General features: G+C 39.8%; 1 protein-coding gene across 1 annotated transcript in view; it reads left to right on the top strand.

Moving 5' to 3' along the window:
• Svep1 (sushi, von Willebrand factor type A, EGF and pentraxin domain containing 1) overlaps nucleotides 1–24267 on the top strand; it is a 167986-nt gene that overhangs the window by 41162 nt on the left and 102557 nt on the right. Inside the window, exons 4-5 of the mRNA XM_028779896.1 lie at nucleotides 18622–18780; nucleotides 19901–20080. Of these exons, the coding sequence (XP_028635729.1) occupies nucleotides 18622–18780; nucleotides 19901–20080 (339 nt within the window). The remainder of the gene's footprint in view (nucleotides 1–18621; nucleotides 18781–19900; nucleotides 20081–24267) is intronic.

Below are 24267 nucleotides of genomic sequence, written 5' to 3'. Positions count from 1 at the left end.
GAAAGACCAGGGCCAGATGAAAGAATGGGTAGATGGACAGACAGAAGGTCCAGATGGGGCAACAGGATAGGCATATATCCATAATGGGGTTCATTTAGATCCAACATAACTCAAACACCAAATCAATGCAGATGACAAAAAGTCATCGTAATCAAGCCACTACTGATTGATCAGGGCACAGAACAGATTGGGAGCTGAACTGTAACACTGAAGGGAAGTTGTACAGCCTATTTAAAGAACGAAACTCTAAAGTGAGGAACAGGGTTGGATGCCGCGTTGACCAATTATATTTTGACATAAGGGATTGAATGAGTTTCCACCAATCAGTATAGGAGCTGGTTCCTGGGCCTCTGAACATGAACTAGTTTGACCCTGCCAACAAGATAGACAAGTTTTCCTTGAAATAGCTGGACTCAGACAACTGTCTCCTTACAACAGAAGCTGTTCAGCTATTGGGAAGTTCCCCGGTTCCCTTAGGGTCTGGGACCTTGGACTTAGTGTTCCCCCATGATTAAATAGAGGCTGAGAATAAAACATCAGTACACATCAAATGAGTATGCTGTGTCGACAGCAGGGACTGAGTTGAACTGAAGCCTCTGGAACAGTCAGTAGTCCTCTGCTTGTTGGTCCTGTGACACAGGTCAGAGGAAGCTGGTATCAACTTAGAGTCAGATGCCCAACTCTCTGTGGGGTCCAAGTGGAGGAGTTCTACTGTTTACTCAGTCTGGTATGTCCAGTAAGTTCTTGGTTGTGGTTTTCCTGACATTTTAATATGTCCACGTGTCCCTATTCACTCCCAATACATTTATACAGTACTTACAATACTTTCACTTTCACTCCTTGAACTGGGTAATGTATTATCTGTGCCACAAAGGAGGTGTCAGACAGATCCCTTGCATGTCTATCCAGGTGCAGAGTCATCTTCTGTCCTCCAAAGGGAATGAAAAATGGCTTATAAATGCAGTGTTAGCAACCTGAAAACAATAGTTCAAATTAGAATAAAACAGGCTATGTTTGATCACTGTTCCTTTTCCTAAACTCAATGAAATTGAGATATGTTTTGGAGTAACTCATTTTGTTTTTCATGAGCAAAATATTCTTTTATCCTTATGGATCTTGGTTTAACAGTGTTTTAAAATGTGGCCAGTCATAATAGATTGCCCTAAAAATGAGATACAATGCTTATAAACATAGCCTCCAGAGAAGCTAGGTAAGCTCAGGAAGTAAACAACTCTAAGACTTCAGGAAGTCCCAGAAGCTGACTAGATACAATCTATCCCTTTCTGCCAAAACTGGCTTAGGCAGTAAAGACTTCTGAGAGACTCAGACTAGCCAAGCCACCTAAAAGCAGGACCATCTGAGATACCTAGAAGAGGTTCAGACCAACTGTGCTGCCTGGAAAAGAAACTCCATCCTTTTAAACTGCCTTAAAGTCATGCAGTGAGCTTCAGGGTTCCATCTTTTGTTAGCAACTATTTCTGCTCCTATAAGTAATCCCAAGAATACTTATTGGCTCACCAATTTGGACTTTGGTGGTGTCCTTACTTTGATCTGTTGTTGGTTCTCCATCTGGAATAAGTTGGCATTTCTTCACATCTTCCCAGGAATAGTGTCACACAACACAAACTTACTAGGATCTACTCAGTAACAGAGTGGTGGCCAGGAAAGTTACATGGCATCTATAAAACCAAACTTCCAGTACCAGTAGTCCAGACAGAAAACAAAATAAAACACTACAATATTGACAAATTAAAGGTATGCATTAAAGTGAGATTTGCAAATACTGCCACGTCTACTTTCAAAGAGTTTAAGAAGACGTACCCCAGACACGTGGTTACAGGAAGGTTGGATGCTTGCTTGAGTCACATTGCAGCCATTTGCACTGGAGTTTTCTCAGACTTATAATTGTGCTTATGACTGTGAGGTTCCTGCTTGTGCCTTTTGGTTTCCTGTGCCTAAAATTTTCGATGTCTTATTTAACCTCGTTGTCTGATCTTACATGTCTGTTCAGCACTCAGCAGTGCTCCAAAGCTCACAGAAGATACCTCTCCAACACAATACTGACTTTGAACTCTTTCTCCAAAAGCTCATGGCTGACACAGGTCTAGGTATTTGGGGAAGCATTATTAGGCATGTCTTCCTTCTTCTATATTTTTTGAGTTACTTCAGGGTGTGGTTATACTATTTTTAACTCATTATTGTTATTATGTTTTGTGGCACATGAACTTGGAGTAGACATCAGATTTTTCGTGAATGAATAAATGAGTAAATAAAAAAATTAGTTGCACGTTTAGGTGCTAGAGCTCAGCATATGGGAACTCTGCTTGGTTCTCAATTTCCTGGGAAATTTCCATTCCTCTTATGGAGGATTGGAGGTGAACAAATCTGCTGACCCTGAGCAGCCCTGGCTCAGACTCAAAGGGAACCATCTGGAAGGCTGAGTTCAACGATAGGAAGTGGCTAATCACACATTTATCTCTTTCAAGTTATCTGGGTACTGAGATTGCTTTCCAAATTTGTTCCTAATTCTCTCTCTCTCTCTCTCTCTCTCTCTCTCTCTCTCTCTCTCTGCATTATTTGCCTACTTTGAAAGCCTGTCATAATGTTTTAATTCACATTAAATGGCGCATAGCATTCTAGGATATCATACATTTTCATCATTTAAGCAATTATTTAACAAATGCACAAAGCAAAGAATGATTACTGTATGCAGCATGATGTTAACAGTTGGTAGTTTCTTGTTTAGATGAAATTTACAAATCTTGTCAAAATGCAGGGAAGCTATATGAAAATAAATCGTGACTGTAGAGCAAACTTTGAGGGAAAAAATGTGTGCTTTATGTGAAATATCTATGGCAAAAGGATAAAATTTCATAAAATAATATTCTTGTATCATATTTTATGCTTAAAATTAAAAGAACCATCTTATTATTTGCATGTTTTGCTGTTTCCCCCTGGACAATCCAAAGGAATCAACTGGAAACCCTCCATGGTAGCAGGATAGGTTTCTAAGGCAGTCAGAGAAATACTTTGAAATCAGTAATTTTCTCAGGAAGGCATAGTAAGCTTAAAAATGGTAAGTTTCCGTTAGTAGTAATAAGAAGTGTATATGACTCCAAAAAAGAATCTGAAAGAGCTTTGCATGCCCCTCCCAAGCTGCTGTGGACTGAGTGATGTGAGCATGAATATTGATCAGCAATCTGCCCTTTCCAGTCAGAAAGGCTTTCTTGTTTGTTTGTTTGTTTGTTTGTTTTTCAAATTCAGGTCCGTATCTTGAGATGTCTATAAAGCAGAGAGAAAGAGCTAACCAGGGATGTCCAGTCTTTTGCAACCCTAAAGCTTGCCCCCAGTGACACACCTCCTCCAACAAGATCTATCCTTTCCAAACAGTTTCACCAACTGGCAACTAAGTATTCAAGCACAGGAGCCCATAGGGGTCATTGGTTTTCAAATCTCATCAGATAGTGACTTTGATGCCACCATTTTGGCTGCCACAATGATCACCCAGTTGCTCTAATAAAGTGCTAACAACTTCCTCCAACTCCTAGCACCCCTATAGCCCCCTTACCCTGGAAACCACTAATCTATTGTTTAAGTATATGTTATTTCAAAAATGTTATATAAATGGAATCATGTAGCATTTTGAGTCTGGTGCTGTTCATTCAGCATAGCTCTCTGGAGGATCTTCCTGGTTTTTGCATGTTTAATAGTTTATTCCTTTGTGGGGGTAAGTAATAGTAACAGAAATATACCACAGTCTAACCACCTGTCTTTTGAAGAACATCTGAATAATTTTCAGTTTAAGGATATTTAGTTTCATCTTCCTTGCTATCATAAAACACCTGGACCAAAAAGTAACTTGGGGCTAAGGGTGTGTTTGGCTTACATTTCCAGGTCAATCCAACATTCGATGGAAGTTAGGGCGGGAACTCAAGGAAGACTGAGGAAATGCTGCTTGCTGGCTTGCTGTCTATCCTGGTCTCCAACACATGCTTAGCTAGCTTTCTCATACAGTCCAAGACTTCTTGCCTAGGGATGATATAACACATACTGGCTGGACTCCTTCTGCCTCAGTTAATAATCAAAACAGCCCCCAACAGGCATGCCACAGGGCAGTCGGATCTGGGAAATTCCTCAGTTGAGGCCTTCCTCTCAGATGGCTGTAGACTTTGTCAAGCTGACAACTGATGCTTAACAAGGATGGATGGGAGTGAAGGGTTGGAAAGGTTTGGGTGCTGGGGGTGAGTGGCCATAGGATGTGTTATGGATGGCTAAGGCTGCTATAAACATCTGTGCACACATTTTTGTGTGAATATAGGTGTTTATGGACTAATTGTCCAGTGGTGACTTGGTATGGTAACATAGTAGCTATGTGCTTACTTTAAGAAGCAAGCAAACAAACAAACAAAAATCCAACATACTGTTTTGCCTTCCCACCGGATACATACAAGTAGACTCAATGTGATAGTATCTACCTATATTTCTAGCATTCAGAAGACTGACACAGGAAGATTATATGTTTGAGGCCAGCCTGGGCTACATAGCAAGTCAGTCTTTAAAATGAGAAAAAAGCAAGAGAGAGGAGGGAGGAGAGGGGAGGGGAGAAGGAGGGACTTGTGGTTCAGCTTCTTTATCATCTTTGGCATTTCTTGTTATTGATTCTAGTCATTCTGATAAGAATGTTGTGGTGTCTCATCTTCATTCGCATGTCTCCAGTGAAACTGGACATGTGTCTACGTGCTTATTTGCTATGAATCCCTTCTTCCGCAAAGTGTCACTGCCTGCTGTTTATCCTTATTCTAATTGGTTTCTTTGACTTATTTTCACAGGATGAGATTCTTTGTATTTTATACATACTAGGTCTGTACTGGCTGTGTAATTTACAAATAGCATCCCAATTTTGTGGCACTTATTTTTCATTCTCTCCATTGTCTCTGGGCATAATTGTTTTATTTTTTTATTAATCAATTTAGGGGAGATGTGCAAGGTGATGGCTTTGTAGTATTCGCATGCATTTATGCCATTATATATAACTCGCCTCCTGCTGTTCTCTCATCCTCCTTCTGCCCTCTGGCTGCTCCTGCTCTCATCCTGAACATTCCTTCCTGTCACCTATGCTCCTTTACCCTCTCATTTCCCTCCTTTAGGCACCTCTCTCTCTCTCTCTCTCTCTCTCTCTCTCTCTCTCTCTCTCTCTCACACACACACACACACACACACACACACACACACACACTGATATATATTACATTTAAGTCTACTCTTCCTGGGTCTGACTTTTTTCAGTTACCACAATGATCTTCAGTTCCATTCATTCTCCTGTGAATGTCATAATCTCAATCTTCTTTATAACTAACTAGGAATCTGTTAGATATATTTATTGTATTTTCCTTATCTGATTATACCTTGGAGCTTGGGGATAGAGTCGTGATCAGTATGGAACTGCAAATTCCTCTGTGGTTTGCTGACATGGCATCCCCTGGGTACAGTAGTCAGTAATGGCACAGCTGGGTCATGGCTCTATCTTTAACTTTTTGAGAACCCTCCCTGTTGATTATACCAGTTTAAATTCCCAGCAGCGGTGTGTAAGAGTTCCTTTTCCCTCACACCCATGACAGCATTCACTGTTGTCTTGATGATAGCTGTTCTATGGGAACTCTGTGGATTTAATTAACATTTCCCTGGTTGCTAAGGAAGTTGAACGGTTTTTCAATTACTTATGGTCCATTTGTATTCTTCTTTCTATTCAACTAATTGGTTCTTTTGTTGATTGGATGGTATTGGGGTGTTTAATTTGGAAGGTTCCTTATGGATCCTAGATATTAATTACCCTGTCTCTGTACATCTGTCAGTGATCCTGCTCCTACTCTGTTGGCTCTCTGTTCATGCTATTGATTTTTCCTTTGCTGTGAAGAACCTTTGAAACCAGGCATTTGTCAGCCCTGGGAGATTTTGCTGCTGCTGCTGCTGCTGCTGCTTCAGTCCTTCTTCTGAAGCCCTTGCTTATAATTGTCTCTGAAAGAGTTTTCAGGCTCTTTCACAGTCTCATGTCTTACATGAATATGTCTGATCTGTTTTAAACTGGTTTTGTGTAAGGTGAGAGATACAGATCTAGTGTCACTCTCAGGTGGGGGACTCAATTTGTGTTGGCAAATGTTACAAATGCCTTTGAACTCGAAGGAGTCCATTCAACATTTCCATCTGTATTTCACACATTTGCCTTCTATGGCCTGTACCTTAACTTTGCATTTATACTGACGAACGCGTCACATTTTATTCTTATGATGTGAGATTTATGGCTAATTGATTAGTTCACCTAGGTATATCCAGTTCCTCCACACTATTTCCTGTAAAGGTGATGTGTCCCTCGTTGGATGCCTTAGTGTCTATTTCTCCAATGTTTCTGTGCCATCAGACACACTGTGTCCGTCCCTTAGCTGTGTATTAATTCTGGCTGTGCTCATTCTGCTTTATCAAAACCATTGTAGCTAGCCCAGCTTCTTCATCTTTCCACACAAAATTTAGACTATTATCCTCACAGGCAAAGAGTCCTGCTCTAATTTTCATAGGTGCTGCACTATGTCTGTGTATCACGTGGTGAAAATTTGACACTTGATATGTTACAATTTCACATTTATAAACACAAAGTTTGCTCAGATCTTTTGTTCAGCACTTATAACATTTTATATGTAAGTTCTGAGTCTCTTTTGTGTGATTGACACCTCTATGTTTTGCTTTTGAGCCTCAGTAAGTAATTATTAGTGTATTTTTTATTTCACCTATGTGATCACTGCTAGTCTATGAAAATGCACTGGAGTTTTGTTTAATCTCCTTATATGCTACCTTTATTTAAGCCAACTCTCAGTTTCAGGAGGGATTCTGGTTTTGATAGATATTTAGAACCTCCTATAAAAAGAATCAGGATATTAACAAATACGATGTCTTCTTTAGCCTGTAATGATTTCCATTATCAAGTCAACTTCACATCCCTGAAATAAGTCTTACCGGTTCATGGTATAAAATTTATCTTATATATTACTAATATTTTATTGAAATTTTTAATGTGTGCATTTCTGAGATATAGTCATGTATAAAGATTTTTACTCTTTATTTGTATTTTATTGGGTTCCCCCCCTTCATTGTTTGGGGAGGTGGAAGTGTGTAAAACTATGAATGCAATTCTGCTAACAACAGAGCTGTATAAATTACTGACCATTGTGTGCATTGTGGTGGTTTGTAATTTGTGAGGAACTTATCTGCTTCTTCTGAGTTGCCAAACGTATATAGACCCACTCTAAGTAGCACTATCTTACCCACGTCTACAGGGTCTGTTTCATTCCTGAGAGCAATAATTTGTATCATATCTTCTTTGTTTCAGTTGGTTAAAGCTTTGCCACTTTTATTTGATTCTTCAAAACTCTTTTATGATACCCACTGAAGCATCTCAGCAGAGCCTTACATGAGAATTAATCAGTTTTCCATCACTGACAAAATAGCTGAAAAAAATTAGCTTACAGCAGAGCAGCTTTATTTTGACCACTGGTCCCAGAGGTTTCCACTCACAGTACTTGACTCTTGTTCAAAGCCTGTGGTACTAACAGAGCATGTCATGAATCAAAGCCTTGAGGTACATGGAGACAAAGATAGAACAAAGACAGCTATATACCCTCCTAGGACACACCTCCAGAAAATCTACTGTCTCCAACCAGGTTCCTTCCCAGGAAACCTCATCACACGAGGCTTTGAAGAATATCTCCCATCTAAAAGCATAACAACCCCAACTTGGCTTCTGCTGGTGTGACAAGGTTGGAACACAGGGCTATGTCTGTCTTTTGTTTGTTTGTTTATTTGTTTATTTAAGTATTTGGTAGAAGGAGTAGCGTGCTGTAGGAGTATCGTGCTGTTATCTAAAACCTCCAAGCCTGCAGGATCACCCCTTCCCCCATTCGAACACTTTTCATTGTCTGCTTTGTTTGCTTGTTTGTAGAATACCAGAGTTAAGTCTTCTGTCTGGGCAGGAGCCCCCTTCACCTTTGACATCATGCTGACCATGCCCCTGACCACACCCCTGCTTTTGAGTTCTAGACCATGTCCTCTTTTGTTGTCATCTTTTCATTTATTTCTTTTAAATAACTTTTAAAAATAAATTCACTTTCATTAATGCACAAATGTCACACAGTTGATATGAGGAAGCCACTCAAACACTAGCTCAGTCTCAAACTCTGTACATCTCAGAGAACTTGTTTGCAGTTGGAATGGACACTCTGAAGCTGTCAGGTTTTACACTTCCACTGTATATTTATATTCTCTTACCTGCCGTGAAGAAGAACTATGATCAAATTTAAATTAGAAAAGCAAAATAGACGTATAACTTCTTTCAAGCCTTTAGTGTCCTGCATGGGTTCTGCCCTTCATCAGCACTAAAGTCACCCTCTCTTGCTGTCCTTTCTAAACGTGATACCCTCCTTTACAGCTGTTTGCACATATACATTACAGCTATGATGTGCACATGAGAGAAAATACATTTTTTTCTTTCACCTACTTAATAAACCTTATAAGTTTGGCAATTTTCCTACAAATTTTACTATTCTTTGCCAGTGAATACTATTCTTTTTTGAACATATAGTACATTTTCATTGTCCATTCATCTGTTCACAGGCATCTAGGGTGGTTCCATATTTTTGCCATAGTAGATATAACAGTAATAATTACATATGTGAAAATGTCTCTGTAGTAGAATGCAGAATTCCTTTGTGCATATGCCCAGATGTGGAATAGTTGCATCATATGGAGCTTCCAAACTCATTTCCAAATAGCATATTAGTTTGCATATTAGTCTGTAACCAGCAGTAAATAGATGTTTCTCTTTGCCCATATTCTTTCCAACATTTGTGATCATATTTCTTGATGCTGGCCATTCTGAAAAGGGTGAGGTGGTGTCTCGAAGTATTTTAATTTGCTTTACCCTCATGTCTAGGCTTCTTGAACAGTTTAAAGAGTAGTCACTGACCATTTCTCTTTCTTCCTTTGACACTTTCTGCTTATTTTCTTAGTTGTTGGGATAGTTTTATTTATTTGGTGTTTAATTTCTTCACTCTTTGTAAGTTCTGGACATTAGTACTCTGCCTGAAGCATAGCTGGTAAAGATTTTCTATTCCAGATGTTATCTGTGTGCCTCACTGAGTTTTGGATTGTTTGGTTTGGTCTGTGTAGAAACCTTAATTTCATGTGGTCCCATCTGTTGATACTTGGGGTGGTTCTATTCTTGCCGAGTCCAGTGACTTGAAGAATTTCCCCTATGTTGTCATGATGCAGTACTTTCCCCTGTTTAATTGTGTGTGCTGAGGTCCTGCACAGGAGCACAGATGGAGTGCTAGTTTATTCTTTACTTTATCCCTGATATTCTTTTCATCCCTTTTGAGGGGCTCAGAATTTTAGTTTACAACTTTGCTTATCCATGCAGGAGTGATGGGGAAAAACCAGCTTTCTTATTAGTTACATAACTTAGTATCAGTTGCAAAGCCATCAGTATTTTGAGGAATTCTTTCTTCCACACCCTATCTTAATGGGTGAAAATGGAAGAAAGATGACGATATAGAGAAATCTCATGTGTTGAAAGTATTGCAGTTGCCAAAGTAAAGTACTTGCAGTTTTATTTACATGAATACCATTCAGAAGTCACTTCAGATGTTTTAGTATGAGAGTCTAAAGGAAAAAAAAAAACATTACATGATACTTACTTCAAAAGTGGCAGACTAGACCACACAGGCAGGTTCATTCATTTCAAAACAGTTATTATGGAAACCACAGAAGAAAATCATTTAAAATTCCTTCAACGGTTTGATTGACTATTTTTAGTTACTCCAGAAGGTAAGATTATTGCACAGTACTTGCCTTAAGATAGCTTATTATGAAATAAGTCTGTAATTACTAGAAGCAAGTCAGAAGAGGTGCCATGACCAAGAATTATGAGTCACACATTTCTGTGTGCACACCTGCATGCACACTATGTTCACACATGCACAAGTTCACCTGTGTGAGTGTGGACATGCATGTGTTCCAGTGCACATGAGGATATCAGTAAACAATCACAGGTCTTGTTCCTTCCCTTCCCTCTCACATACAAGGATGCTTGTTGTCCAATCCTGGTCTAAGTTCATCCACAAGCTCTTCTTTCTCTGCCTCCCATCTCACAGTCACAATGAACTATTGATAATTCTAAAACTGTTGCCACCTTGGGAAATGGCTCAACCAGTAATGAGCTGGCCCAGCAGATATAAGGTCCTGGATTCAATCCCCAGAACACCCTCCCCTCCAGCCTCCAAAATGGCAGGCATGTCGGTACACACTTATAAACCAACACTAGGGAAGAAGAGACAGGAAAATCCCTGGGTCTTACTGGTACACTGTTCTAGCTTCACTGGTGAACCTTATGCTAGTGAGAGACCCTATTGCCAAGGACCAGCCTTGGCTTGAAGAGGGGTTCCTATAAGAAGGGGTGTTTGAGTGGCAAAAATCATGGGTACAAGCTGATGATCTGTGTTCAGCTTGAGACAACTTTCTCTGGATATTTCCAGACAACTCACTGAGATAGTTCAACTCTCACAGACCAAAGCCAAGTCTTTTATTTGCATATCAATTCAGTCATTTACTCCAGGTTCCCTTTTGATTATCCAATGAATCATTGTTCTATGACCCCCAACCCTTTGAGTCTTAAAAAGAGACACCAAGTATATTTCTTTTTAAAACATTGCAAATGAATTCAGAGATCTATCTGCCTTTGTAAGAAGAGACAATAAGTTTAGCTAGGTGGGATCCTGTCCTGAAATTGCCATTCCCACCATGCCTAGGCCTGAGCTTAACCTACCTCTGTCACAGGCTGACCTTGAGCTCAGGAATCTGCATACCTTTGTATATTTCTGACAAGCTGGCTCATGGTGCAGCTGCCTCTGTTCTTTAAGCTCCTTATACAATTCATTTTGCATCCTTATACTTTGCATAGTTGAGACATTATATATTTTTGAACTCTTGTTTTCAGAGTTAGTTCCCACAGCCTTAAGAGCTGTCCTGAAGGTCACAGCATTCTACCATTTTGCTGAGACATTAGACTTACCCTTTCCTTCCAAGACTTGTGCTGTCTCTGATTAGCTTGGAGTCATTAATCTTGACAGAGAGGACATTCCCCAATAACCTTGGCAGGGAGAATATTTCTCAAAGTAGGAACATGAAGGAAAATATACATATTTTTATACAAACAAGCCTCACACCAGCAACTGTCAACACTCATGGAGGTCCACGCCCTGCTGGTTTTGTTCCAAGGACCGAAAGCCACATCATGCCGACTCTTCCACATGGCCATGTAGGACTCAGCAGCCTATCTTAAATAAGATTGATGGAAATTTTCAAGATGACACCTAAAGTTGTTCACACACACGCACACATTTAAAAAACACTATTGCTAGGTGTGGTGGTGCATCCTTTAATCCCAATATTTAGGAAGCAGAGGCTGGTGGGTCTCTGTGAATTTGAGTCTTGCCTGGTCTATGTAGTTAGTTGCAGGTCACCCAAGGCTATATTATAAGACCCCCATCTGAAAAAAAATCAAGTAATAAAAACCTGTTAATACCCAGTGAATGGGAGTATAGGAAGCCATGTACTTGTAACCTTGATGATTGGGATGTGTAATAGTTTAACTTGAATGGCTCATAAGTTTTAAAAAATGCTGGAAGGATGGCTCAGCCATTAAGAGCGTTTGTTCCTGAAGAAGACCTGGATTTGAGTCTAAGCACTCACGTGGTGGTTTACAACCATTCATAATGCCAGTAACAGGAGATGCAATGCCCTCTTCTGGTCTCCACAGTCACTGTACACACATGGTACATAGATATACATGAAAGCAAACCACTCATACACATAAAAGAAAAAGTTAATATTTTGCTGGAGAAAATTTTATGGTAAATCAGGGACTGGGAAAAGTATGATACTTTATATAAAGGTTATATAAAATTACAAAATTGGTTGGCATCAATGGAAATTTTCAAGATGACACCTAAGGTTGTTCTTACACACACAAAATTAAAAAAAAAACACTATTGCTAGCTAGAGTGGTGTATACTTTAATCCCAACATTTGGGAGTGTCTAATGTTAAAAGAAACTAATAGATGATTTGTTTTCTTCTCTTTTTATGTGAATCTGAGTCACCAGCTCTTCTAGAAAGGAAAAATGAAGTTAAAGATAGCTCTAAAACTCTCCAAAGTGCTTCACCTAAGAGTGTATGCCCACAAAAGCTTAATTATAAAAATAAAGGTGAGCTCCTGTCTTCAGACCCTAAGCATTGTAACACAATTAAGAGAATAGTTTTCAACAAAAGGGGTAGTGTCTTAATATTTCATATTCAGGTTATATATGCCACCTCCCATGTGTTTGTTGAAATTCTTAATACATGACAATTTCTTCACCAAGGCATCCTTTGAGGGTTTGAAAATTTTGTTTTTTTGACAGTTTAGGTAATGCATCACTCTCCTGACAAATCTGAACAGGCGCTTTCTATCACAAGCTGGGTACCCTGCTGTTAAGGTGCCATTTGCTAGTAAGGCACCCCACAGGGCTCAAATTCACAATTTTGTTTAAATAGTCTGTATTCTAGCCAAATGAGCTGATCAATCCCAGAGAGAGTAGCAGGATGCTTATACATTCCACACAAGCACTGATGTGTAAGACTTCAGGGTCACCTCATTCACTAACAAAATCATAATGGATCAGAGTTGTCTAATGAAAATAAAGTCCCTTATATGTACAACTACATCTCATTTTTGTGAAAATGTTGGCTCAACGTTAGAGAAGACAGTTCTTTTCCACAGCAATGAAGTTTTGTACTCAAAATCCTAGTACAATTACCTGAGTACAAGACAGATTCTGTACTCAGATCAAACATATAAGGTTGGAAAGAAATGTAATATTGTAACATCATGTTCTGTGCCCTACCTAGGTAGGGCAGAAATGAAGACTTCTGGATGGTTCAACTCCACAGGCTGCCATTACACTCCACATGAATGCCCTGGCACCCTGCATACCACCAGATGCATCTCATGCAGTCTCTCTGAAACCACACTCTTTAAAATTATTCTCTGACTTAAAGATGAGTAGTGCAAGGACTAAGGCTTTTGATTTCCAATATGATTTTAAAAGTTAATCTTAGAGCATGTGTAAGGAAGAGTTTGATAGAATGCTATTCCCTGTATGTTGTATGTTACACAGACACATAATACACACTGTATAGTGTATGTTGATATTTAATGACCCAGACAGATTAGAGAGTGTAGAGGCCTTTCTTTTTACAGATTCCAAAATGGTTGATGGTCACTTTCAGTTGAGGGAAGATCTGGTGTTTGTATGTGACAAATTTAAGACTCATATTTCCAAGAATAGTAGCTAATAACCACCAACATGTTTCTGAAAAAGGAAAGTGTTTACTTTAACAACAACAAAGAGAGAAGTTAAGTAGTATTTTATTTACTAATTTTAAACAGAAAACCAAAAACCAACCAAACAACACTCCCCTACACATCTAACAAACCTTGAGGAACTTATTCAAACCACAGATTTATTTCATCTCTTCAACTTCTGCTGAGTTTGGAATGAGGACATGGTTCACCCTTAAAAGTCCAGGAAATTGATTACACCTCTCCCCTAGGATTGTGTAATGCCTCTAAACTGTTCTCCTGGAGTCTGTTTCCCATCATCACTGTGAATTTCACAATGTGTTTCCAAATGTGCTTTCAGATATTTTTATCCCAAACAGTATTCTCCAATGTTGTAAGCCCTTGACTATTCAAGGGGGCTTAGCAAATATAATGTAGGGCTCATTTTTTCTCTAGTTCTACTATTTTTTAACATAAATTCCCAAATCTGCATCTAGAGTCTGAATGCCCTTGGGAACCTCTCCTCCAGATTGCATTTTCCTATTCTATTTATGGAATTTTCACTTGTTACCTTTGGAAACACCTTAGACATCATTAGCTGCAACTTCCTAATGTGATAGATATAGAAAAGAAAAATCATGTTCCTGCACCCTGAGCTCATGAGTGGAAGAGCCGAGACCATCATTCAATTGTCTTGAGTTCCCTGACTAACATCTCTTTTCATCCCATTGTTACTCTTTAGGACATTAGTTTGGCCTCCACCTAGGCCCACCCTCTGCCCTCCAGCAAGTGCTGTTTCCCCTTGCCCTCCTCTGATTGGATGACTGCTGATCCCAGTGAAACAGACAGCTGTGGAGTCCAATGAATTGGAAAATTCTGTGAATTTACCAGAGTGTGTTGCCTACTTGGAGAAAGACAGACAGTGAATTATTACACACCCTAGAACCAGAGCACAGGGGTGGGGGATGTTGTAGGGTTCAGAAAAGAAGGCAGGACAATTATCAAAAGAGGTTGGGGAAACTTTGAAGAATAAATGGATGTTGGAAGTTCTCCTAGAGGAAGGGAAACATAAGCAAAGGCAGAATCTAAGTGGAGGACAAGAAAGGGAAAGAAATGAAGGGACAGCATTTACCAAGTGCCAAAACATTCATTACAACAAACCTACCAGAGGAATACTCCTCCTCTGCATGGTTGGGAAATGATGGGCTGAGGACATTATTCAAAAAGTCACTGACACGGGATAGAGAGGTGCCTCAGTAGTGAAGAGTCCTAGCCGCTCTTCCAGAGGACCCAGGTTTAATCCCCAGCACCTAAATGTCAGCTCACAGCTATCTATAACTCCAATTCCAGGGTATCCAATACTCTCTTTTGGACTCCAAGAGCATCAGACATATACAGACAAAACACTAACATATGAAAATAATGAAATAATTTTTAAGAAGTTTAAAAACCATTACTGAATATTAGACTCCTTTGTTTGAAAGGGGCAGGGACAGTATGTGTGGACATAGTCTGTGTAAGAGAGTGTTTATGCAGTGCCAATGGAGACTAGAGGTTAGTGTCTGCTCCTTCCTCTATTGCTTTCCCTGGACCTGTTTTGTTTTGTTTTATTTGAGATAGAGTCTCTTTGAACTTGTAACTCCCTGATTTAGCTAGCTTGGCTGACCCCAAACTCCAGTGACCTCCCTGTCTCCATTCATTTTGGCACAGGGATTATGGATGTGTATTATATGTTTTTGTTTGTTTGTTTGTTTACATGATGCTTGATGCCTTGAACTGTGGTCTTCATGCTCACACAGGAAACACTTAACCAACTGAGCCGTCTCCCCAGCTCAGGGATTATATTTCTATAGCCACTGTCTAATTGGTTGGATGTGTCTTAAGAACTTAAGAAAGCCTTTCTCTGTGAACCTTTGCGCCGCCACCAATGTTTTACAATAATAAATAGTTTCTAGTGTACATTCTTGGTTGTATTTGGTTAGAACATCTTTAGAACCAAAACTCACTAACAAGAACATGCTCTGTGAGACTCTTGGTGAATCCCCTCAGGTCACCCTATAGAAATATCACATGCCCTTCTCAGCTCAGGTGTTAATATCCTTTGAGATGCTGCCAAATGAAAAGGCAGCCATTCATTTTCACTTCATTCCGAGCAATAAACTGTTTGCCCTGGGACTGTCGGCCATGAACATTTATTTATTCCTTAAGAAAATTTTTTCTCTGTCACTTTATCTCTTAGCCACTTGTGTGTGTCTTGTGTTATTAGAAGTCCCACCCCATTCTTCCTCTCTTCTCTTCCCTTCTGTCCCTCTCTACAGGGACTTGTTATATAGCACAGGGTAGCCTCAAACTCACAATTGTTCTATTTCAGTGTCCTGAGTATTAGAAATTTGTGTCACCATGCCAGACAGTTCTTTACATATTTTTTTATTTCTCCTTAAGATGGTAACTTGTTTCAGTCGCCAGGATATTTCAAAGGTTTTTACTTATCTTTTAACAGTGAACTGTTTTCACACTGTAAGTCTGACACATTTCAGGTTTCTTTCCTATCAATAGATCAAGTAGATTGGTGATAAGTTAGACATGTGGCTTTTCCCTGCCACCTTAATTTATGTCCTTGTGCATTTCATTCACTCTTGTCATTTCTTCTCTCATTTTTGTTTTATATTGTTCAGATTTTCTTTGTATTTTTTCTCTCTGCTTGCTTGGAAGTCACACGTTCTTTCTCTTGTTCGTAGTAACACTGTATTTATGTACACATTAGAACCTGCGTCTTCTCTCCATTTCCATCACATGGTTACGTATGAAATGGATGGCTCTTATTTCCACTGACCTGCCTGTTTCTCTCACATCTTAAATCTTTCTTCTTTATATTATGTAAATGTTATTCTTCCTCTGATCATCTATTTTCTTGAGAAGAGGAAGCGTTACTTGATATTTGTTTCAGTTTTCACAATTATTTTAGTATAATATTAGAGTGTCACTACATGTTCCCTAAGTTTCTCAGACTCTGGAAGTTTCTTAAACACTATTCCTCTCATTTTTGTGTGATTGGTTTTGATTTCCTTCTTAGCCAATGAACTATGACTTCTTTACTAAAGTTGTGCACATCAGCCAGCATCTTCCTTCATTCTTGAGACTCTTGCCCAGTGCTCTGAATATTTATACTCACAGTGTCCTTTTACATGGCTGTCTACCTTGATCCAGGTTTTTCCCCCGCCATTTGTTCTTGCATTGGAAAAATGGAGTATCTGTTTGATTCTCGTCAGTCTCTTACTTATTTTTCCTGTAAATGTGTGATGTGTTGGCTTTATGTTGGATGTGACTTTCATAAATTTCACTTGGCTGTTGCTGTGTGTCTTTGCATTAAAGCTTCGAGTAATGCACAGAAGGCATAATGGTGATTGCTGCTATGCTTGCACAGCCCCATCATCCTGCAATTCTTTTGCTCCGGTAAAGTATGCCCATCAGCAAAGTTCATTTTGCAGTGGTACTTTGTTCTTACATATGACTGTCTTTATCTTAATTACTTTCTCCTGCAAACGCTCACGTCTGTTTAAAGGAGACCTTGCCTTGTACTTGGCTGAGGATCCGGATCCTCAGTGTTGGGATGAAGAAGTGTCTGATATAAGGTGTAATTCAACAGCACCTCCCCATTCACTAACAAAAGGCTCTGAAGTAAGAGTCCCTTCCCTTATGCCCTTAGGGACAGTTCCCTGGTGAACTGTTTTCATGGACCAGCAGCAAGATTTGTATTTTTAAATGTCTCTCTCATTTTGAAAGTTTTACATGGATTCAGACCTAGAATTTTCTAGCATGTGCCATGGGAGTTTGATATATTTTGTAGCGCAATGAAAAAATTTTAGAATCGTGGTTATTTCCCTGATAAATGCATTATGAATCTTCTAATTCTGATTGATTCCTGCTTCTGGGTGAACATACACTACACACTCGTTGTGGCTTCTCTGCTCAATAATGAAGCCCATCTTATGGCTGTGCTTTGTTTAATTGGTTAGCTGTGTGTTGACAAGTCCCCTTTATTACTAAATAGCTTACTTTTGAGCTTACTTTTTACAGGTGGACAACCCCAAAGGGCTGAAGCTACAAATTCAAAGTCAGACAGTGTCAGTGCAGGGGGATGATTGAAACAAGATCAATGAGATTCTGCTTTTAATCTGTTCTTGCTATGAGCCTGGGAGAAGCAGGATCTTTCCTCCCTTTCTCTTCAAAAGACCTTCTCCCATCAGCGAAGTTTTTCCCTCCAGCCCTTCAGATTCCCTTTGTCCCGTCAAAGGCTTCCAACAAAAATGATGGAGAACTGACTTCTGGATTTGGAGGGAACACAGGGATTTCAGGGCAGAGACAGAGTGGCTGCACCGAATGACTGTACTGAAATATGGAAGATTTCCGATCTGCTATGATTTTCTTAGTCTATGGAGGGTCATTGATTACTTTGAGCCTGTAAAATACACTGCTATGTTGAATTTTCTCATAAATCAGCCCAGACATGTTATATTTAACTAACTGTGGGCCAAAGAGACTTTTATACTTGGCACATAAAATAACTATATCGGTCTTTGGTCTGGGTTAGCTGCTTTGTGGGCTGGAGAGATAGTTCAGTGGTTAAGAGCAACTGGATGCTCTTCCAGGGGTTCCTGTGTTTGATTCTCAGCACCCACATGGCAACGAACAACTCTCTGTAACTCCACTTTCAGGGGATCTGATGCCTTCTTCTGGCCTCTATAAATACTGTATGCACATGGTGTATATATTTATATACCAGCAAAACACATACATACAATAATTCTTTTTTATTATTATTACTTTTATTTTTTTTAGTCTAGTCATTATCCCCTCTTAGTCTGCCCTCCCACAGTTCCATATCCCATTCCTCCTCCCATGCCTCCACCCACACCCCTGTCTCCAAGAGGATGTTCCCACCCATCCACCCACCAACATCCCCCCCCCCCACCAGACCTTTCCACTCCCTGGTGCCTCAAGTCTCTCAAGGGTTAGGCGAGTCTTCACTCACTGAGGTCAAATAATTCTATTTTTAAAGTTGCTTATTTACTTGAATTATGTAATGATTATTTCTATGTAGAATAAACGTCTCCCACACCAGTATTTTAAATATATTTCTAACCTTCTATGAACATATCAGACATAAATGGACTTCTCTGGCCAATTGTCTCCTCACAGCTTGCCCATCAGGGACATATAAGCCTGAAGCCTCTCCAGGAGGAATTAGCACATGTATCCCATGTCCTGATGAAAACCACACCTCTCCACCTGGAAGCACATCCCCTGAAGACTGCGTGTGCCGAGAGGGATATCAGCGATCTGGCCAGACCTGTGAGGGTAAGCTCCTTGTGGCTAACAAACAAACAAACTAGGAAGCCGATCTTGATCTCTGTGGTGCAGAGTGGTGGCTATATCAGTTCATTGGGATGATCTTCAACACCCTGACTGTGGTCACGCTTCTCAAGGATGGGAATCATTTGCTTCTATTACATAGCATTTGTTAGCACTAAACACATAAGCATCATGGTTCAGAGACAGGATCTGAGGCCATAGGAGTAATGTGGGTGCAGAAAGCATAAGTTAGTACTTAGAAATGAGGAATGTTACAAAGTCAGCAATGAATTTGAATAACAAGAAGGTATGTCTTGGCTCTGGTGGTGCTCAAATTCATTTAATTTTTTTAATAGATATTTTTCTATCATGCTGAAAGTAGAAAGTATTCACATAGCATACATACAGCACATGGTAGAAACTCTGTTTTATGGTCTCTATCAATTAGACTGTTTTTTCTACTTTATTTTTGTTTTGTTGTGTTTTTTTTGTTTCAGGTTCTCCCCCGCCCCCAGTTTTGAGATACGTTTTATCTGCATAGCCTTGGCTGTCCTGGAACTCGCTCTGTAGGCTAGACGACCTCAAATTAAAAAAATCTGCCCACTTCTGCCTCCAGAGTGCTGGAATTAAAGTTGTGTGCCAGCACTTTAGGCTGAATGTTTCTTCATTATTTCATTATACTTTAATAAGAGAGAAAGTATTTAATAATCTATGACAATCAAGAACTAAGGACTAGGGTTATAGCTTGGTGATAGAGCATATTCTTAGTATACATGAAGTCCTGAGGTTCAGAACCAAAGCTAGGGGCGAGGAAGCCTAGGAAATGTTACATATATCTATGCCAATATCAAAATAAAGCTCTTTGAAGCTTAAAAAGTGGTGTTCAGCCTATATTACATTTTAATTGTTAGTAAATATCTACCAGGAGTCATATGTAAGGGTTCTTCCTCAAACACTCTTAGAAATCAGACAGATCCAATGGGAAAGCTGTGGAGAATTAAGATATATAAATATACATGTATATATGTAGACAGACAGACAACATGCTTTGCTAAATGAACTGAAGCATTGCAGTTCCACAGACAAACATCTGACTTTGCTTTCTGTTTTTCTCTCCAAATGATAGTTGTCCACTGTCCTACACTGAAGCCTCCTGAAAATGGCTTTTTTATACAAAACACTTGCAAAAACCACTTCAATGCTGCCTGTGGGGTCCGATGTCGCCCTGGATTTGACCTCGTGGGAAGCAGCATCCATTTGTGTCAACCCAATGGTTTGTGGTCTGGGACAGAAAGCTTCTGCAGAGGTATGGAGTCTGGCTAGTTTATGTTGTTTCTTGGTAGTCTTGCTTCACATTCGCTATTTAAAGTTTAATAGGCTAGTCACTCATTTGTTGATTTTCCAGTCTCAGTGATCACATTCCTAAGAAAGTGAAAACTGTAGGAAGGTTGAGAACTGCTAAGTTTCACTGAGCTCAGCATTACAAACTATGTCATTCATGTTCCTTTGATGCTGTCTAGAGCATCAATTCTCAGCCTGTGGGTTATGACTGCTTTAGGGGCCAAATATCCGATATCCTGGGTATCAGACATTTACATTTCGATCTATAACAGTAGGAAAATTGCAGTTATGAAGTAGCAACAAAAATAATTTTATACTTGGGGTCACCACAACATGAGGAACCGTATTAAAGGGTCAAAGCATTAGGAAGGTTGAGAGGTAAATGGACAGGTTACTCAAATTACAATACAGGTAACAAGAACTTTAGGACAGGTGACAAGTTCTAGGATAGTCAGATTCCTACCATGAGACAGGGCTTGAGTCACGCCAGAGTCCTGTGATGTAAGCACTTCAACTCAAATGTCTCCAGTTGTAGAAAGTGGAGAATTTATTATGGTGAGATCCCAAGGAGCCAAGACAAGCCAGCAAGAAAGAGGGTGGGAACAGCAGTAGAAGTCGTGGCTTCCACATCAGAGTAGTGTCTTAGATCACTCCTACTTGGCCATCTCCATTATCTGAGTTCCTAGTACTTACAACTACACAGCCCAACCTCCAAAGGCTTCACAAGGCGGGAAGGAGAGAAAGCTTTCCAAGGGAAGGTAAGAGCAAGCCAAGGACTTGAGGACCTCCCTCCAACAGGTCAGCCCCCAAGGCTGCTCTGTAGAATGTACTAGATTTGTGACACTGGTATAAGTAAAATTTCATAATTGATGTTTTTGAAGTTCGAATTTAGTTGAACATCTTGGTGGATTAATTTGTTGTTCATTACTAAACATGGTAGCCATATTCTGTCCATGTCAGCAGTCTTTGCTGAGGAGTCACCTTCTCCAAGACTCCATAATTAACCCAGAGATCTAGGTAAAGGATGCTGTCTTCTGGGAACTTCTGTGCTTCTGGATGCAGAGGGGAAGCTCACTGACTCTCCAGTTTACATTTGAAAAAGCATTCCAGAGTTCCACAGACACACATCATCTGTGTTTATTGGCTGCTGAAATTGAACCCAGTAGTAAACAGGAAACTGTGCAAGTCAGATCTCTGATGTGTATCCTGCAAAAAGTCAAGGAGAAACCATGGTCAGTGGGTTGAACAAAATGGCTAGCAGAGAAGCTCAGAATGAGCTTTGAGGATGAGCCTCAAAGGCAAATGCATTGATAAAGTAAGAGTGGCATTCCAAAGGCTTAGAGGAGTCTAGGAGTAATGACATTCCTTAGGGGGTGCAGGGTGGGGGTGGGGGTCCAAACTTTTCACACAATGAAAACACAGTTGAAAGCCAAATTAATAAACTGAAAAAAATGTAACCTGAGAAATTCTCTTGAAAGTAGAGGATAATTTCAAAGATAAATTCTGGGGGAAAAAAGAGAATGGCGTGACAGAGAAATAGCCACTAGAAATATTCCTCTCTTATTAGGAATTCAGAGAGTGAGCGGAGCTGAGGACTAGCAGGAACAGAAGATCAAAGACTATCACCCCAAGGTGAAATCTTGAAAATAAATATGCACAACCAAAACCTTTAGATCCGCTTTAAAATCAGTGAGCGGATGCCAGAAAAAAAATATTAAAAACAGACCTATGTCTGGAAATAATCTTAGCGACATATCTGAATGCTCCCAGAAAAACACAAAATAGCATTGACTTCCTAGTAACAAATAACATTACCTCCAAGAGGCTCCGGTTAACCCAAGGCTGTTTACTGGACATACAAAATGTATGGAGAATATATTTCTAGGATTCCGAGAGAAAAGACTTGGAATATTGATTTGTAGTCTCACAGCCCCTGTTAAAGGGTGAGGTTAAAGGAAGGTCATTTTCTGTCAAGCGGTAAAAGCCACACATCCTTCCTGAAGCAATTGTTTGGACTACATCTGAAACATTTTTCTTGGAGTCACCAGTTATTGGCAGCTGCCAGAACCATGTGAAATGTCTACCCCTTCCTACAAATAATGGACAGGGACACTGTCCCTTCAGAGATGTTGCCTCTCTGCTTTCTATAATCTAAACCCAAACTTTCTGCCCTACACTAACAGCCATAAAAGTCCATATTATCTCTCTGAAAGCTGTTTGTTTGCAAGTCTTGTCTCAGGTCTTTGATCTTCGTCTGCATAAGCCCTGATCTCTTGCCAGCCTCTTCAGTCTGAGAGGCGTGGCCCTGGAGTGTTCACTACCATCCTCCATCATTCTAGCCCTGGGCTGTGTCAGGCTCACTCAGGGAAGCAAGTGAGAGGTCAAACCCCATACAATTTGGGAAGCAAATTGAACTAGAAAGCCCAGAAGAGAAGTTGGAGCATCAGAATCCCTCAAGACTCTATCTGAGATCCCAGGCCTGTCAAGCTGTAGAGGTGAAAGCCACCAGGCACACTCAAAACATTCTAGAGAGTCTAAGAAAGCCCTGTCCTGTGTGTAGCCATGTCCCTGTGGCTTTGTAGCCAGAAGTGGACATGGGCCGCCATTGGTCACCAGGATTATCTATGAGGATGTGAAGGCAAGTAGAGACAAGTTGGGAGGCACTAGGCCTCCATATATTTGTCTGTCACTGAATCTGACTACAGTGAACACTTCTGTCTCCCAAAGCAAGTGTAGGTTTCTCTTCTGAGTAAACCTGACTTGGGACCACAGTAAGAGTTCTGACCAACCTATTTCTAGTTTGATTATCGTCTTACAATAGCAGCTACCACAGCCATCTGCACTGTTGAATAACTGTTAGACTGCTAATATACCACTGTTAATATAGACTTAGTATAGAATGTACTTTTTCCTCCCCTCTATCCCGAGTTATAATTCCAGCAAATGAAAATTTCAACTTGACAAAGATGGATACTGATAAACATACGTTATACAGCAATAAACACATATTCAGAGGCCTGAATGAATCACTTATTAAAATAAAAAGCATATTTTCTCTCTTTGCTGTAACTTTAATTGCTATTCTAATATAGACATTTTAATCGCAATAGGGAAGATTTGACAAGACTATGGATTTTAGGACTAAATTTCTGGCAGCTTCACTACCAAGCCACTACTGAGTACTACTTTAAGTAGACGTGTCCTGATGAAGACTTGGGTCCTTCCTTTACCATAGTATCAATGCCTTCTGGATTTACTTGAGATCTAGTACAACAAAACCTATACTATATTTCACCAAATCCCAAATGTATATTTCTTATTTTTGTGTCTGTAGAGTTGGAATGCACCTTGAAATCAACAGAAATAGACAGGTTCACAGGCACAATTGTAGCCGTAGCAATGGCTCGTAAATAATGGTGTGTCTAGGACTCAGATGGTTCGGTTGGGCAAGGCTGGCTTCTATTTCTGAGGGGGAGATATGGCAAAATAGTATTTTATAGGTATGACATAAGGGACAGAGAGTAATTTTAATAAAAATCTAAGATGGGATCAGAAAAGAATCATTAGGGAAAATTGGATCCTAGCTCCTTGCCCTTTATGCTACACTATCAATATTGTGTAATGAAGGGTGATGATTGACAGGCTTCGTTCTTGCTCCTCTGAGTAGAGCACTTATCCCTCTTCATAAAGCACTCACACTCATTCTTAATTTTCTTTGAGTTATGCGTCTCATTTTAAACCACGAAGGGAGTCTTTGGTGACACCACAATAGCCACTAGCTAAAACCCAGCAGCAGGGTAAATGAAATCCTGGGATACTAGGTGTTTGCTGAGGAAAGGTTTCAACAGCAAGATGCCTGCACTTAATACCAGTTCTCTGTTTCCAGTAATAAACAAAAGTCAAATTTGGAGAGTGACAGGAAATGTATATCTGGGAAAAAAACGAATTTACCTTTAAGATGACACCCACAGAACATTTGTAGGCCGGCTGTTGTCTATATTATGTAATAGATTACTCTCTTACAGTACAAGACTGGCTTCCTGTCTCTATTTTCCAGTTTTAGTCATTCTAAATTATTAATTATTGTATAACCTGTTTATAATAATTGTGTCTTACAAAGCAGAGTGAGTCAACACATGTATAAAATGATTG

The sequence above is a fragment of the Grammomys surdaster genome, unplaced genomic scaffold (genome assembly GCF_004785775.1).
Source record: "Grammomys surdaster isolate TR1022 unplaced genomic scaffold, NIH_TR_1.0 363, whole genome shotgun sequence".
Classification (NCBI taxonomy): Eukaryota; Metazoa; Chordata; class Mammalia; order Rodentia; family Muridae; genus Grammomys; species Grammomys surdaster.
Note: the sequence above shows the minus strand (reverse complement) of the source record. Positions and strands in the feature narration are given on the sequence as shown.